Here is a 16,289-nt window from a genome sequence, read left to right as displayed (position 1 = left end):
TTTTTTGTTGATTTCTAATTTTATTGCATTAGGGTCAGTGAATGGTGTGGGCATGATATCCATCTTTGAGGAATCTGAGATTTTCTCTGTGGCCTTTTTTTCTGCATGGTATTTGAGGAGGAACAAAATTCTATACACATCCATTTTCTCAAATGTGTGAATCAGGCAAATCCTCTGTATCCTTAAGTGTTTTTTATAGGTTTAATCTTCGATCACCCACTAAGTATGGATTGTTTTTTCTCCATCATTTTCTAACTGATATTTTGAAGGTACAGTATAGTAGGTGGAAATTGCTACTGCTTAGAAGAAATCTAAATCAAGAGTAATGTGCTTTGGAAATGGAAGTAATCACACTGAGCAGTTCTCTTGTGCTAACCTGTTTTATCGTGTGGCTTAGGAGTATGGTTCCTCCTAGAACTCTTTACCATCTTCTCTCTCATTCTCTACTGCAGAATCGCCATCCTCTCCATACAGAGGATGGTGGTTTAGCCAGTGAACATTAGAAAGTACCTAATTTGTATCACATGCTGTGGACTCAATAGTTTTAAACAAGGGTATAATGAAATAATTGTATATAAATGATAGTAAATACAATGAAAGACTACTCCGGTACCAGGTTTATGTTGCGTAAACAGCTGGGCTGAAATTCAAAGAACAGGTAGATTCTGGGCCCTTGTACGCCCAGAGAAAAGGCCCCAAGAGTTGGAAGAATGGACTTGTGAAGCATGAGGAAGGAGATATAAATTGAATCATCCAATGGTGCCCAGGGAGACAGACTACAGTAAAGTGAGACAAACTACAACAAACACCCACCATTCACAGGATTTACAGAAAAATGAGCTGGCCGAGGAGAAAATGCTGGTGTCACACAAGTGCATTCTGGGGTTGCAAAGAAAACCCAGTGCAGAGCTCTTCTGTAGTTTTCAAGTTCATAAAATTGGTTCTTATTTTTTTTCCTGGCTCCCAAATCAGAGGCTATTCCCTAAACATTGTCATAGGGGAAAGCAAGCGCCAGGTCATAGTTGTAGCCTGCCATGGTGTCAGAGGACGAGCGACAGATGGGAAGGGGGCTCTGGAAGGCTAGCTGGTCCACTGCAAACTCGTAGGCATGGATCAACCCCCGGTGTCTAGAGAAAGCAGAGACAATACATGGATTAAAACCTGGGGTGTATGTTACTAGGAGACAGGAGGAAGGCTGAGAAGGGGTACTGATGCTTATTTTTCAATTAGCTTGACTGCAGAAGTGTGGAACTGGGTAGAGTTGATGAGAACTAACATGGCTGGTTTAGAAACGGGACTGGAGCTGAAAGGGGTAGCCTAAGAATATAAATGTCAATTGAAAGAAAGCTAGAGAATAACCGAGGGACTGAGTAACACAGTGAACCCAGAGGTGGATTAGGACTGTGGTTAATAGTACAAACACAAGAATGTTCTTCTGTGAATTATCACAAATATGTCACCATTACAAGGTGGTAAGAATATGGTGATGCATGGGAAAACTACAATTAATTTAACTTATGGACTGTAGTTAACAGCAATGTTTTTGCATTAATGTCAGAAAAGGTACAGTATCAATGCTGAAAGTCAATAATAAGGGGTGTGGGATTTTTTCTTTTGGACTAAGAAAAACGTTCAAAGGTTCACTGGAGTGATGACTGCAAAACTCTGATGAAAGTGAGAGCCACTGAGTGTATACTCAGCATAGAATGTACATCTAACACAGTGAACCATGGGGTGGAAGATGGACTGTGGGAAACAGTGGGAGTGTTCTCTCATGAACTATAACAAATGTACAATACTAATGCATGCTGTTAACAACAGGGGGTATATGGAAAAAATATACCAAGTGTATGCTATGGACCACAGTTGCTGGACATTTGTTACAGATGATTACCACTCACACTGTCAGGTGTTGCTGGAGGGGTGATGTATGGGAATTCTGCATGACTGTCTCGTAAGCTTACAACTTCTCTAATATAAAAATGAAAGAAAGCAAATACGATGCCAGGGTTAGTCCTGTGGAATCAGCCCTTGCCCCCTATGGCTTCTGTTTTTGCTGCAGGCAATCCTGCCAGGACCACGATTCATTTTCACAAATGTGTCCTTTGTGCCTGCACTGCCAGACACTCAAAATCCCAGGGCTAGAGCTATGACAGGTAAGTGGACAGGGCTGATCAAGTGTGCGTAGGCACCTGACCCAGCAGGGAGGAGGAAGAGCCACATAAAGAGCATGCGGGGCCAGGCCAGCAGTCTAATTCCTAAGAGAAAGGCACCTCAGCCTGCCTGCAGCCAGCTGATTGGCATCAGTCACCCAGCAGACCGAGCACTAGGACTCAGCTCAGAGGACTGTGCTTTGCCACGGGGCCCATCCTCTGTCTCTGTAAAACCAACAAGAGCAGGACCCACCCATGCAGCTGTCCTGAGGCTGCAGTGAGCTATTGCAGGGCAGCACTTAAAACCTCACCATGCCTGAGATAGCCTGAGGAGAGAGTGTGGCTTGGGGCTTTCTATTTATGGTTGTCTCTTCTGAGCCCGCAAAGCCAGCCCAACCAACTGACCTCCTGTGAGCTGTGAAGTTGTCCAGGTCAGCACTCCGCACCACCCTCTCATAGGGGACATTCGCTGTGATGAGGCTGTGACTGTTAAACGAGATGTGACGGACTGGGTGTCTGGAATAGAGAGAGAGAGCTTTTCTAAAGGCAAGGCCGGCTGAAGCTGAGCACATCTTATGTTTGCTAATGCAGGCCTGGAAGTTTAGAGCTGCTGGGGTTCTAGAAACCCCTCGAGCCAAGTGTTCCTTTTACAGAGGAGCATACTGGGCTCTGAGAGGGGCAGTGTCTCAGTTCCCAAAGCTAGTTTGAGCAAGACTACCTCCACTCTTGGCACTATGACAACAAATCAGAATACCCCTCACACATTCTGACTATTCCAACAACTTAGAGTGTGACATAAAGGACAACTTGAATGTGAGACATTTCAGCAACACCTGGTAGAGAACAGGTCTGTTTCTGCCTTCCCAGCTGGATGGTCTTGGGCAAGTCATACTGGCTCTCTGAGCTAGTTTACCTGTCAAGTGGGGTATGGAGGTGAAAGGGATGTATTTAGTGATTCTTGGTTAGAGTAGAGTAGTGAAAGTTAAGGAGCCTGCCCATCCAGGATTTTAGGCACCAGCTTGATGAAGTGTTGTTGGAAGACTCCTCTTGGGTGGAAGTGAGGCAGGAGATAAGGTGGGCCCACGCGAAGGGGTGGAACAGTGGGAATGGGAAACATGGGGCATGTGAGAGAGACTCATGGAGGAGGGGGAAGAGAAGTGTAAGGACTCAGGATGGTACAACCAACAGAAAGTGGAGGGCCAAAGGGAGGGCTGTTTGAGAAGGGGAAGGAGGACGTGGAGTTTCCTTAAAAAAGCAAAGCAGAACATGAAACTAACCAAAGGACATCTAGACTTGAGCTGAGAAGAGGACTCGAGATGGGAGGTGTGGACTGGAAGGCTAAGGTGTGCTGACTTGAGGGAACATACAACTTCTGGGCAGGAAAGTTTGTAAAAAGAGAAGTGAGGTACAAACCTTTTTTGGGCAAAAATACCTTGTGAGGGGCAAACCACTAACCAGTAGTGAAAATTAGACATGCATTTACAAATGAAATAAGGAAGACAAATGCTAGGCCCATAATGCTGGAGCTACCTCACTTACCCTTGCATTACCTGAATGACCCATCCTAGGGAGTGTAGCCCCTATGAAGTAAACCAAGCTGCTGAAGGAGACCCAGGGCAGGGACTGCAGCTGGCTGGGCCAGCCGCTGTACCTGGGGGCCTGGGCAGTGGGAGTTGTCTAGAGAAGGGTTGAGTCAGCTTTTTACAAGTACCAGATTCTCCTAGAAGGCAAAAGCTTCTGGGATGCCATTATGCTGGTGTTTTCGTTGCCTTTGGGCACCACCTGGTGGCAATTCAGTGCATCACCACGGAAACCAAAAAGAAAAAAAAGACAATTGGACCTATTTGCTGAGAAAGGAAGGGAGAAAGAACTGCAGATCGCTGATTCTCCAATGAAGACTCAGTGCCTCGTAGGTACAGTTTATCAGGATTTACAGTTTGAGGTAGGAGAGTTCTTGGTGCATATTAACAGGACTTGGTGTCTATGGGTGTGCTTGTGCTAGGCTGATCACATCCAATGGCCCCAGCATGTCTCTCTGCGGTGGCACTGAGGGACATCTGGGTGACAAGGCATGTTGCCTTTCTTCACACCTGCCAAGAAGCAGGGTCTCCCACTCAACAAGTGTAACAGCCCTAAGCCAGCTCCAGCTAAACCCCTGCTCCAAGTGAGGCCACCTGACAGCACCTTCTGCTTCCAAGGTCAGAAGCAGGCTGGAGCTTGTCTAGTAAGTTAGGCCCTGTTAGAATGAATTTACTTGTGTGCCTGAAGCCATAATTCTGTACTTAGGATATTAAATACCAGGTAAGGCTTGAAACTAAAAAGTCTTCCTCATTTGAGCCTTGAACACTTGCACCCTAAGTACCCTTCTAAACAGTTCAGTTTAGGCACAGTTCATCCAGGTACCTAAAATCCCAGATGGGCAGACTCCTTAACTTTCACTACTCTACTCTAACCAAGAATCCCATCCCCAGCCACGCCAGGAACAGTCTTGGCTCAGCCCAGAGTGGCCTCTCCCTGTTCTCCTGTCTCCTTCTGAAACTAGAATCACAGATATGCATGTGTTGACCCTGGAGCTAAGGATAGGGGACCTGCCAGCACCACAGGCGGGAGTCACATCATGGTCACTATCCTAGTGGGCTTCCTACATTGAAGTGCCTTTCTTCTTTTATTAAAATGGAGAAATCCTAAAATAGCCAGAACAGCATTTTCAAGAAGTTAGTTCCACTCTTAAGAGAAATTTGGGCATGATGAACAATCACTGGGTATAAATTATGTCAACCTGGCAATCAAAGAGAGGAAGTGCATCCCTAATGATGGGCTCCATTTCTCAGCCAATTTCCTTATCTGAAAAATGGAGAGAATAGCAGCTAACTCACAGGTCTGTGGTGAAGAGTAACAGAGTATGTGTTACGGTAACATGGGAAACATTTGGCAATGAGGCTTGGTACAGAGGTTGATGAGTATTATCATCATTACCTGGTATTTTTTAAGGCATGGGAGGAAGGACCTTACCGAGAATGCACCTCCCACAGCTTTTGGTTCATTCGATAATCCCACACTGAGACGAGGCCTTCCTCGCCTCCACTGACAATTTTCCAGTCATCCATCTGGACTGCAGAGACTCCAAGTTGATGGGCAGAGAGTGACAAGGCGATTTTGTCAGTGCGGAGATCATGGATCCTCACCCTAAAAGACACGAGATGGTAACAGAGTAAGAAAATGGGATTGGAGTTAAAGCTTGAAACGTCAACTTCCTCCTCAGTTGTGCTGACCATCTCTATGAAAAGAGAAACTATAAAACCTCTTCAGTTGCAAACATCTCAAATAGTGATATAAAATGCTTATCTCCTTATTAATATGCTGCCATGGGAGCTAAGCTGCAAGAGATTGCCCACGGCCATCAAAGCAGACTGATTTTAGAGCACACGGAACTAGACCAACCCAGGATGAGCACAGAGCTGCTCATTTTACTGGGAACAAGTTGGATTTAGAGACAGGTTCAGCTGACTGGCACTGTAAACTCGAGTGATATAGCCTGAAAGGGCAACCAAGTGGTAAGTCTACCACCTAGTAATATATTGTGATTTTGCTGGTGGTACAGTATATATATTTTTTTTTTTTTAAAGATTTATTTATTTATTTAATTTCCCCCCCTCCCCTGGTTGTCTGTTCTTGGTGTCTATTTGCTGCATCTTGTTTCTTTGTCCGCTTCTGTTGTCATCAGCGGCACAGGAAGTGTGGGCGGCGCCATTCCTGGGCAGGCTGCTCTCTCTTTTTCACGCTGGGCGGCTTTCCTCACGGGCGCACTCCTTGCGCGTGGGGCTCCCCCACGCGGGGGACACCCTTGCGTGGCGCGGCACTCCTTGCGCGCATCAGCACTGCGCATGGCCAGCTCCACATGGGTCAAGGAGGCCCGGGGTTTGAACCGCGGACCTCCCATATGGTAGACGGACGCCCTAACCACTGGGCCAAAGTCCGTTTCCCAGTATATATTTTTTAAAGATTTATTCACCCCCTCCCCCTGCCCTGCTGTTTGTGCTTGCTGTCTTCTGTGTCTGGTCATCTTTTCTTTAGGAGGCACTGGGAACCTGATCTCAGCACCTCCCATGTGTGAGAGAGGTGCTTATTCACCTGAGCTGCCTCAGTCCCTGGTTTGCTGCGTCTCTTTTGTTGCATCAGCTCACTGTGCCTGTCCTCCATGCCAGCTCGCCTTTTCCAGGAAGCACTGGGAACTGAACTCGGGACCGCCCATGTGGTAGGCAGAAGGCCAATTGCTTGAGCCACTTCCCATAATATTCTATTAAAGGCAAGAGGTAAAACAGCTACACACGTCTGCAACTCCAACTCTTGCCTGGTTGGGAAAAGAACACTCTGTGGGTATTTAATTTAACTGAGTTTTATAAGTTCATCACCAAATTGTTGACATTTGGAAAGGGTATGAATGCTACTTTAGTTAAATAAGAATAACAAATGCAAGTTATGCTTATGTGAACATGTGTCTGCCATATTACTTGCCTTGAATTAATCTGAATTTCTTTTAAAGCCTTTAACTACAACTTTTTATATAAGTATATTCTGAATTTTCACATGATGATAAGGGACAGAAATCTCTTATCCATTATAAACACCAACATACTTAATTTTTGCTCTCATGGCTTATTTCATGAAATAAGTTTGGCAAAATTTAAGTACAGATTAATTCAACAGACTATGCTACAGGTCAAAAAAGGAAGAGACACTGCTGCCCTGAAAAAACTCCATCACCTAGCTGGGGAGCTAGACAAACACATAAATATATGTTGGACCAAAAAAAAAAAAGTGATGAGACAGGATAATCTGAAACATGTTCTATGTCCTGGACTCTTACACAAATACACAAATAAGGGAAAATTATTTTGAACCTAAAATTCTATATCTAGCTTAAATACCAAGTTTGAAGGCATAATGAAGATTTTTTTCCTTGAACTCAAAGTAAGTCACCTGAGGATGCTCTCTGGAAAAATTACTCAAACATTAAAACAGATATCCTAGTAACACATCTATCGTGTCATACTGCACAGGGGACAAACCCACCTACGAGTAAAAAGAGTTTCAAATGGATCAGAGAGTAAAATGCAGTATATGCTACACGTAAAAGGTACATTTGGAAAAAAGCTTTCAATATCAGAAAGGTGGATTTCAGGGCAAAAAGCATTAGATGAAGTACTTTATAATGATGAAAGGTAAAACTTACTAAAGTTTTGGTAAAACTTGCCCAGGCGAGGGGGGAAAACTACATGGACCTTTTTATGGTTAATTTTTAAAAGCTGTTTCTTTAGTCATTATAATCTATTCAGGTTTTTTATTTGAGCTAATTATTTAAATCTCCAAAGTTGAAAACATAAATGAAGTAAAGGCTTTCTAAAATTGAAAATCTAAATATATAAAATAACAAAGAACAGCCTGAGAAAGCTATCAAGAGCAATCCCCTTCAAAAAAGAACAAGTAAAATCTGCCAAACCTGTAAGGAACATTACCTCCAGTGCTATGTAAACTATTCTACAACATAGGAAAAGAAAGGTTCTTCCATACTCTTTCCATAAAGAAAACTAGCATTCTGTCATTAACAAAAACTGACAGCATGATTAGAGAAAACTAGATCTGTATCAGCATTATCTATCAAAATATTAACAAAATCCATAGCAATAGGCCACAAACATGTGGAATCCCCCCAGGATTTCTGCTACCACACAACCATTATTATAACAAATAAGAAAAGAAAGCCACATGGATATCTATCTCCATGGATGCTGAAGAAAAATTTGAAGAAATATAAAATTCCTAATAAAAGGTCTTAAATAGTGCTATCACCACTATTATTTCACACTGTTCTGAAAAAAATATATAGACAAAAGGAAAAAGTAAAAGGCATAAAAATTAGAAAGGGGCAAATTTATTAGAGATGGCTATTCAAAAATGAATGACCTATGTACACAATCACTTTTTAAAAATTTAAACCATTTTAAAAATATGTAATAGAAAAGATCCCATGTACATTAGTGAATACAGCAAAATATACTGTCAACTTGAATCTCTATCACATATATAACAACAAAATAAATTACAGATGGCTCAAAGAGTTAATCACACCCTAAAAATATTCAGGGGCGGAGTGGGAGGCCTTTCTACCTAAGCATAAAATCCAGGAGCCAAAAAAGAAAAGATTGGTAAATGTATATAAAAGTTTTTGTTTTTTCACATCATAAGGCAAATAAAGTGGGGAAAATGTTTGCAACAGAAAGGGCTATATAATGAATTCTTTTAAAGTAGTAGAGATTGACAACCCAACAAAAAAATGAGAGAAAAAGGTACAAACGATTCACAGATAAAGAAATCTTAGTGACTTCTAAACATGTGTAAGATGTTCAGCTCCCTGGTAATAAAAGATTACAAAATAGAGCTACAATGCAATACCATTTGTCACCTACCTACCCAGCAAAGATTAAGTCTGACAATACATCATGGTGGTTGAGACATGGAGAAATAGGTACTTAAATATACTGTTGATGCAAGCTTTAGGGAGTGATTTCAGCATGAGCCAATAAAATAAAACATATATTTCACTTCTAACCCAGCAATTTCACTTATCTACACACGTACATTAATACACACATACAGAGCTATCAGCTACAGCACCGTTTTTGTAGCAAAAGATGGGGCTCCGGTTTCAGGCAATGAGTTGACTACTAACCTGAAAACCCTCCCACTGAAAATGACAAAACAACCAGATAAAATATAACTAACATCCTTTTAAAGGGATGCTGAGCTCACAAAGCAAGTGACTTCTCTAGAGCCTCAGTAGAAAACCAGAGTGGTGAGCTTGAGCTGCAACTGCAGTTGTGTTTGGAGTATAGGGATGTTGGCAGGTGTCCATCTCAAGAAACAGGAAGTAGGTTTGGGGGTCTTAACACAATGGAGGGGCAGGATTATAAGACTTGGCCCCACCCAATGCAGAGGAGGAATGGACAGGTACTACAGTCTGGCTTAAGAAAAAGCCACATGAAACTTTGATAAATAAAAATGTGTCCCTGAAATTCAATTCATTAGATAGGCTGAAAAACAGATAAGAGAATTATCACTTAAAGGGTACTGTTTTTCTGTTTGGGGTGATTAAAACTTTTAGAAATAGATAGTGGTAATGATAAAATTAATGCCATTGAACTATACACTTAAAAATGGATAAAATGGCAAAACTTGTTATACAGGCATACCTAGGAGATATTGCAGATTCAGTTCCAGACCATCACATTAAAGTGAATTTTTTGGTTTCCCAGTGCATGTAAGAGTTTACCCTATACACTAATTTATTAAGTGTGCAATAGCATCATATCTTAAAAAACACAAAGTATATAAATTAAAATGTGAAGCAGACACTAAGTGAGCACATGCTGTTGGAAAAAGGGCGCCAATAGACTTGCTCAAGACAGGGTTGCCACAAAACTACAATTTGTAAAAAGTGAAGTACAATAAAACAAGGTATGGCTGCATATATTTTACCACAATAAAAAGTAAGTATCAATATGGTCTTAGAACATAGAGGAGAGCTCCCTCATTCTTGCTGGCCACTGCGACTAAATAGGCAATGCTGATTAATGGAGAACTCTTGCTACGGAAAGCCATCAAATCTCGGACTAAAGACACAGAGAGAGGATAAAGTATACTTTGAAAACAAAGACACCTATATTTAGACATTTGTGGGGAAGAGAACTAAAGATGTGTGTAGGCAAGAAATTATAAAGGCTTTAAAAAGGAGCTCTGCCTCTAGGCTATAAGTGCACTGCTTACTAAGGAGAACTTGAAAAGAATAGTGGGAAAAAAGTTTGCTGCCTAAGTACTTTCCAGAGCATATTTGGTTAATAAGGGTTTATTTTGCCGTGATGATTTTCATAAAGAGCTCCTCTGTTGAATATTTATACTCCATAATTTACAGTTTGGCTGTTAGGGAGACAAAGGCAAACACAAATTTGTTCCAGAAGTTCAAAGTTTGCCATCTGTTTTCCTATTGTATTTAGATACCAGCATGGATGACTCCAAACAAAATAAACAAATACACCAAAAGATACAGCACCAATGTACTTAATATTGCTAAGGAAAACAAAAATGGGCCCCAAAACACTTGAACTTCTCCCCACAGGAAAAAAGCAAAGCATTTCTATGACATCTCCTTAGAGAGGCTTCACTCTGGTTTCTTGATAGACAAAAACAGCAAACAAAAGAGTGCAAAGTCCACATGACACATTCAAATTTGCATTAAGAAAATGGTATCTGCTGTGAACATCTGACAGTGTGCAGCCCTGACTTGAAATGGAGCTACCTTGGCAAAACCTATAACCTCAGGACTCAAATCAAATACCCAATGCTGGGAAACAGGTAGCACAGCAAATGGGCACAAAAAAATATGCCAAGACAACTGATTCCAGGGACAAAAAAGCAGCCAGTGGTAGATACCGTGAATCCCTATCTAGCGAGTGTTTCATCAACTTTGCCCGCTGAAAAGAAAAATAATTGGTCCGAAAGCTGTAATTGTACTATGTTTAATATTCATGGTTGGGCTTGGAGGACTGTTCCAACATACTCTCTCTCCAGCCCCTCTCTAATGAAAATCACACCATAGGAGTCGGCTGTAGCCCGCCAATTAAAACAAAAGACACCAGAACCTTCCAAAGACTCCAACAGAGGCGCATCCATCTGATGGGCAGGAAAACGTGCTGGAACTGAGAGGGAGGCACGCTCTGGTTGGTCCTGGGCTAAGAGCTTTGAATAACTTATAACACTTGCAGATGGAGCAGATACAACATTTACGCCCCACTCACTCACTCTCTAACAGCAGGCAGTGGTATCATGAGCAGCACACCAGCACTTTGTATTTGTCAGGGCAAGAAGTAAATCCTGAGACTCTTTAATTGGGGGGTCACAACTATGGGCTTGCCTCCCATTGGTTTGGATTAAATAATCCCATATGATAAATAAACTGTATTTGATGGCAAAGCTGGCAGCCTATTCAGACTCTGGCTAGGGAGTTTCATTAAGAAGGACCTGGCCAACAGCTATATTTGTATGCAGAAAATAAAGGGAACAAGCAATCACACATTAAAATGTAAGGCTTTCTTTATGACCAAATTAATGAAGAAAACTATACTTTCTTGTTGTTGTTCTTGTTGTTTTTTAAAGAAATCAATACATGGTCCATTTGGTTTCACTGAGCCTGGATTATTAAAGAGGATTTTAAATATAACCTTATGCTAAAAGCAACAGCTTTATCTCTACAGGATTAATGACAGTGTTCTGTAAAGGATTCATTTTAAACAGAGCTAGAAAAATGTATTTTCAAGTAAACCACCAAGCTGAGCTTAGCGTTCTCCATATTTAAAGCTGTCTCTCTGAAGTTTAGAGTTCTCTGTATATTGTCCACAAAGTCAGGATGGTACAAAGACCAGTCATTGAACCTTTCTGATGGTACCAGAATAACAAAGTCAGGAAGAGTAGTAACAGACCAGTCACTGAACCTTTCCGGATCTGATTCCTCAGCTGAGTTGGCATCAGATAGTCTCAAAGATCTCTCTCTAGACCAATATTCTCTCTGATTTTCAAGCAAGCCCATGATACTACCTGCGCACAATGATGATGGTGTATATAATGCTAGGATAATAAGGCACATGATCCCAAATTAAAAATAGTGAAAGTTAATTTCAATATCATTTTTCTTTTTAATCATATGCTTCACATATCCATCTAGTACATAAAGACTCCAACACAAGTTTTTCACTTTCATATACAATTCCCCAAATCTGGAAGTTTATACTATGTATTAGTAAAAACGGCATAAGATAACTTAGTAAAAAAGCTGTGAGGATTCAAGTCAGTGTGGTACTGGCAAAAGCATACATATGTAAGATCAATGGAATTGAACTGAGAGTCCAGAATAAACACTCGAATTTATAGTCAACTGATTTTTGACAAGGGTATCAAGACAATTCAGTGGGGGAAAAGAATAGCCTTTTGATGCTGGGACAAATGGATAGCCACTTGCAAAAGAATTAAGTTGGACCCCTACATTATTCCATATATAAAAATTAACTCCAAATGGATCTCGGACCTTAATGTAAGAGCTTAGACTGTACAATTTTTAGAAAACAACATAGGAGTAAATCTTTGTGCCCTTGGGTTAAGAAATGTTTTCTTAGACATGGCACCAAAAGCACAAGTGTCAATAAAAAAATCAATTGGGCTTCCTCAAAATTTGTAACTTGTGCTTCAAAAGATACCATCAAGAAAGTGTAGAGATAGCTTCTAGAATGGAAGAAATATTTACTAGTTATATATCTGATAATGGGCTGGCATCCAGAATATCTAAATAACTCAATAAATATAAAGACAAACAACACAGTTAAAACATGGGCAAAGGATCTGAATAGACATTTCTCTGAAGAAAATAAACAAAAGGCCAAAAAGCACATGAAAAGATGCTCAGCATCATTAATCATCACGGCAATGCAAATCAGAACCACAATGAGAAACCATTTCACACCCAGGAAGATGGCTATAATCTGAGACAACAGCAAGTGTTGATGAGGACGTGGAGAAATTGGAACTCAAACACTGCTGGTGGAAGTGTAAAATGTTGCAGCTGCTTTAGAAAACAGCCTGACACTTCTTCAAAAGGGTAAACAGTTACCATTTAACCAACAAATCTACTCCTAGATATATATCCAAGAGAAATGAAAACATGTTTACACAAAAGCATGTACAGAGATGTTCAGAGAAGCTCTATTCATAACAACCAAAAAGTGGAAACAACCCAAATGTCTATCCACTGATGAACAGACTAACAAAATGAGATATATCCATATAATGGAATATTATTTTGCCATAAAAAGGAATGATGCACTGGTACATGTTACAACATGGATGGCTCTTGAAAACATGCTAAGTGAAAGAAGCTAGTCCCAAAAGACCACATATTGTATGATTCCATTTATATGAAATGCCCAGAATAGACAAATCCATAGAGACAGAAAGTCGATTAGTGGTTGCCTAGAGCCGTGGGGAGGGGTGAAGGGAATGGGTAGTGCCTGCTAATGGGTGCAGGGTTGTTATTTTTTTTTTCTTTTGAGTGATGAAAATGTTCTAAAATTGACTGTAATTCAATTTGTAATTCGAATTGTGTAATGTTTGCACAATCCTGTGAACTTACTAAAAACACTGAATGTAAAATTTATATTGGTGAGTTGCATGATATGTTAATTATATCTCAGAAAAGCTGCTAAAATTTTTAAAAAATAAACTCGAGAACATAGGGGCAGAAAAGCTGTAGGGTTTGTTGGTTCAATGAATGTTTCCTAGGCAACCCATTAACCACCTGACCCGCTAATCAATCATTCTTCCCACCAATTCTTATTTTGATTCTCCCTAGCAGAGTACTGAGAAGCTTCTCCCTACTAGATCCCTGAGTTCATTAGAGAGGAATGAGCAGATCAAAGATGCCAAGACTAAGAGTAACAGAAAGGGAAGGGGCTTTATTTAATACATCCTCTAGTGTCGGCTCTAAGTGTCCAGTCATAATACCTAAACTACACCACCCTTCCTGTAGCATTCCTCATTTCTCTTTCTTCCTGGTCTCAGAAGAGAAAGACAAAAAAAATGCATTTAGGAAAACTCACTGATCTATATTGATAAAACTGTTGTGCAAAAACCCTACCCAGCTCTCTCTCACCCAGCAAGGGAAAAACACAATCTACTAGTAACCCAGTTTCCACCCTCATCATTCTTTTAGTCTTCATCAGACTCATTTGTCCTTTTTTTTTTCCTGGAAAGGGTGACAGACTAGGTGAGCTTTTTTACTTTTAATTTAAGCCTTTCCCCCTTCCTCTCCCCGCCAAAATCAAGCTCCTCACAAAATCCTGCCCACATCTGCAAACTACTCAAGCTGATTTCCTTACTCTAATGAAAAATTATTTCTGTCTTAACCTGGGACAGTTTTATGTATTTTTAGAGTCCATTTCATTCTTCAGTTATTTATAAAGTCCTAAGAGAATGCTGTGGGAATTAAGTTTTTTAAAATAAAAAAGCAAAGTTCCAGGTTTTTATAAAATTGCATTGGCTATTAAATGACAACTTAGGACATAGTTCTCTTCATGGTATTTGACACCCTGCTCCCACTTTTGAAATAAAACATAAGCTCTACAAGCCTGGGCATACATTACTAAAGCAATCTATCTCATAGCTATTAAGCCTTTGGAGAAAAAAAAAAAGACTTCATTCTACCACAACTGTAGCCTAGATTTCTCATTCCTTCCTTTTTCCAGATGTATAGTGTTTATTAAAAAAAAAATTAACTCCTGTGTTTCTAATGCATATTGCTAACAGTGCTATTCTGATTCATAAAGAGTAGTCATATGATGGCTAAGCTCTAATGTACCAGCAGTGGTCAGCTGCCACAGACCTCCAAAACTGGCCTGATTAAATACCATTCTAGACATCTCCCTCCCCTAACCCTCCAAATCACTTGTCAATTTTCATCTATAGAGACTGCAGGATAAAAAAAAAAAAAAACATGATATTGGTTCACATAAAATGGACTCAACATGGTCAAGTTTGGACTTCGACATGGACAGAGAGCCTTTAAATTTGGCATTTAGCTCTTCTGGCATGGGCACATAATTAAGCATCCCTGCTCCAGAGGAAAATGTGTGTTTTCCTGAGTATGTATGGGTCTCCTAACTGACAAAGCAATATAGGGCTGATAAGGGTCATTACAATCTCCCTTTAAACTGTTCTTGTAGAGCTAATTGGGCTCAATTATGGAGAGCAGAGGTCTCTTCTCTGGGACATCATTTGGTTCCTTATGATACTAGCTGTGGCTGAATACCTAAATCACATACTGCAAATGAACTCTGAGGCATAATCTACAATCCCAAACCTTTCCATTTGGATGCCCTAAAGAGACCCTTGCATTTACTCTCCCAGAAAATAAGTACCTGCTAGGTCCCTGTGGGGAGATCCTTTTAGATAAGCTTGGCTCCTTTGTACAGATCAGTCTGGAAATTAAAATGTGAGAGTAAAACTATGAGCTGATTTGTTTCACTGGCGGTGCTACAATGTGGGGACCATTTATGAAGCCCAGACTTTTTAGGAGAAAAACTGCCAGGACATGCACCAAGGAGTTCACATCTCAAGTGTCAGAATATCTGCCATTACAGAGGCCTTGAGAAAAAAATGCTCGAGGATTTTCTTTAAATAAAGGGAATCACATTATTTTTATCCTCTAAAAAGGAAGAGCTAGAGGGGTGGAGGTCAGAGTTGAAAATATTATTTGACAAAATAAGTATTTTGCAAGCTGTGGCACTGGCTGGACAAAGGCCTAGGATTTGGCAGAGGAGCACCTGCCTCACAACCTGATGCCTAGCACGGAGCAGGCCACCACCTGCAGCCGCCTGGGCACAGGGGAAGGGTGCTGGCACATCCTGGCCTCCAGCCACGTTACCTCTCCTCAGGGTACTGGATCAGACATAGCCAGATAACCAGACCCCCCAACACACACACACAAAAAAAAAAAAAGAAGAGAAAAAAGAAAAGGAAGAGAAAAGAACAGGCAAGGGGGTGCAGAAGGGAAAACAAAAACCCTAAAATTTGGACTCAGAGGGTCTTTTCAAGCACTTTAATCCTTTCGTGTTGATGATTCCCGGAGTGTCTGTGGCTGGCACTGGCCCCTGTAGCGGGAAAATCTGAGTCCCTAAGCCAATGCGTTAAAGAGAAGACTGCTAATCAGCTAAATAGAAACTGGAATCTGTTCCCATGAAGTCTCTTTTTCCCCCATCACCAGAGGGACACCACAGTGTTCTGAAATACACTCTTGACATCATTTGGCAGGCAACCCGATTTTGTTGAACATGATTCATCCCTTAAGTTATTGTTTTTAATATCAGAAAGTGAGCTTTTAAATGCCAAACAAATTTTGCAGCAGGGGGACAAAAGATATTCCAAGCGGTCTCAATGGACCTTCCACCAACTGTGTCCACCAAATGGCTTGAAAGAAAACCTCCCCGTGGTGTTTCAGAAATGAAGCAGAGACATAGTTACGTCCAACTATTACCTAAT

General features: G+C 40.9%; 1 protein-coding gene across 1 annotated transcript in view; it reads right to left on the bottom strand.

Annotated features, from left to right (window-relative positions):
* Positions 1 to 602: 602 nt before the first annotated feature.
* Positions 603 to 16,289, bottom strand: part of FBXW8 (F-box and WD repeat domain containing 8) — a 163,747-nt gene continuing 148,060 nt past the window's right edge. The window contains exons 9-11 of the mRNA XM_058281420.2: positions 5,166 to 5,339; positions 2,559 to 2,669; positions 603 to 1,127 (exon numbers count right to left, since the gene is read on the bottom strand). Coding sequence (XP_058137403.1) covers positions 983 to 1,127; positions 2,559 to 2,669; positions 5,166 to 5,339 — 430 coding nt within the window. The 3' untranslated portion in view covers positions 603 to 982. The remainder of the gene's footprint in view (positions 1,128 to 2,558; positions 2,670 to 5,165; positions 5,340 to 16,289) is intronic.

Source organism: Dasypus novemcinctus, chromosome 19 (genome assembly GCF_030445035.2).
Source record: "Dasypus novemcinctus isolate mDasNov1 chromosome 19, mDasNov1.1.hap2, whole genome shotgun sequence".
NCBI lineage: Eukaryota > Metazoa > Chordata > Mammalia > Cingulata > Dasypodidae > Dasypus > Dasypus novemcinctus.
This window is presented reverse-complemented; position numbering and strand designations above follow the sequence as displayed.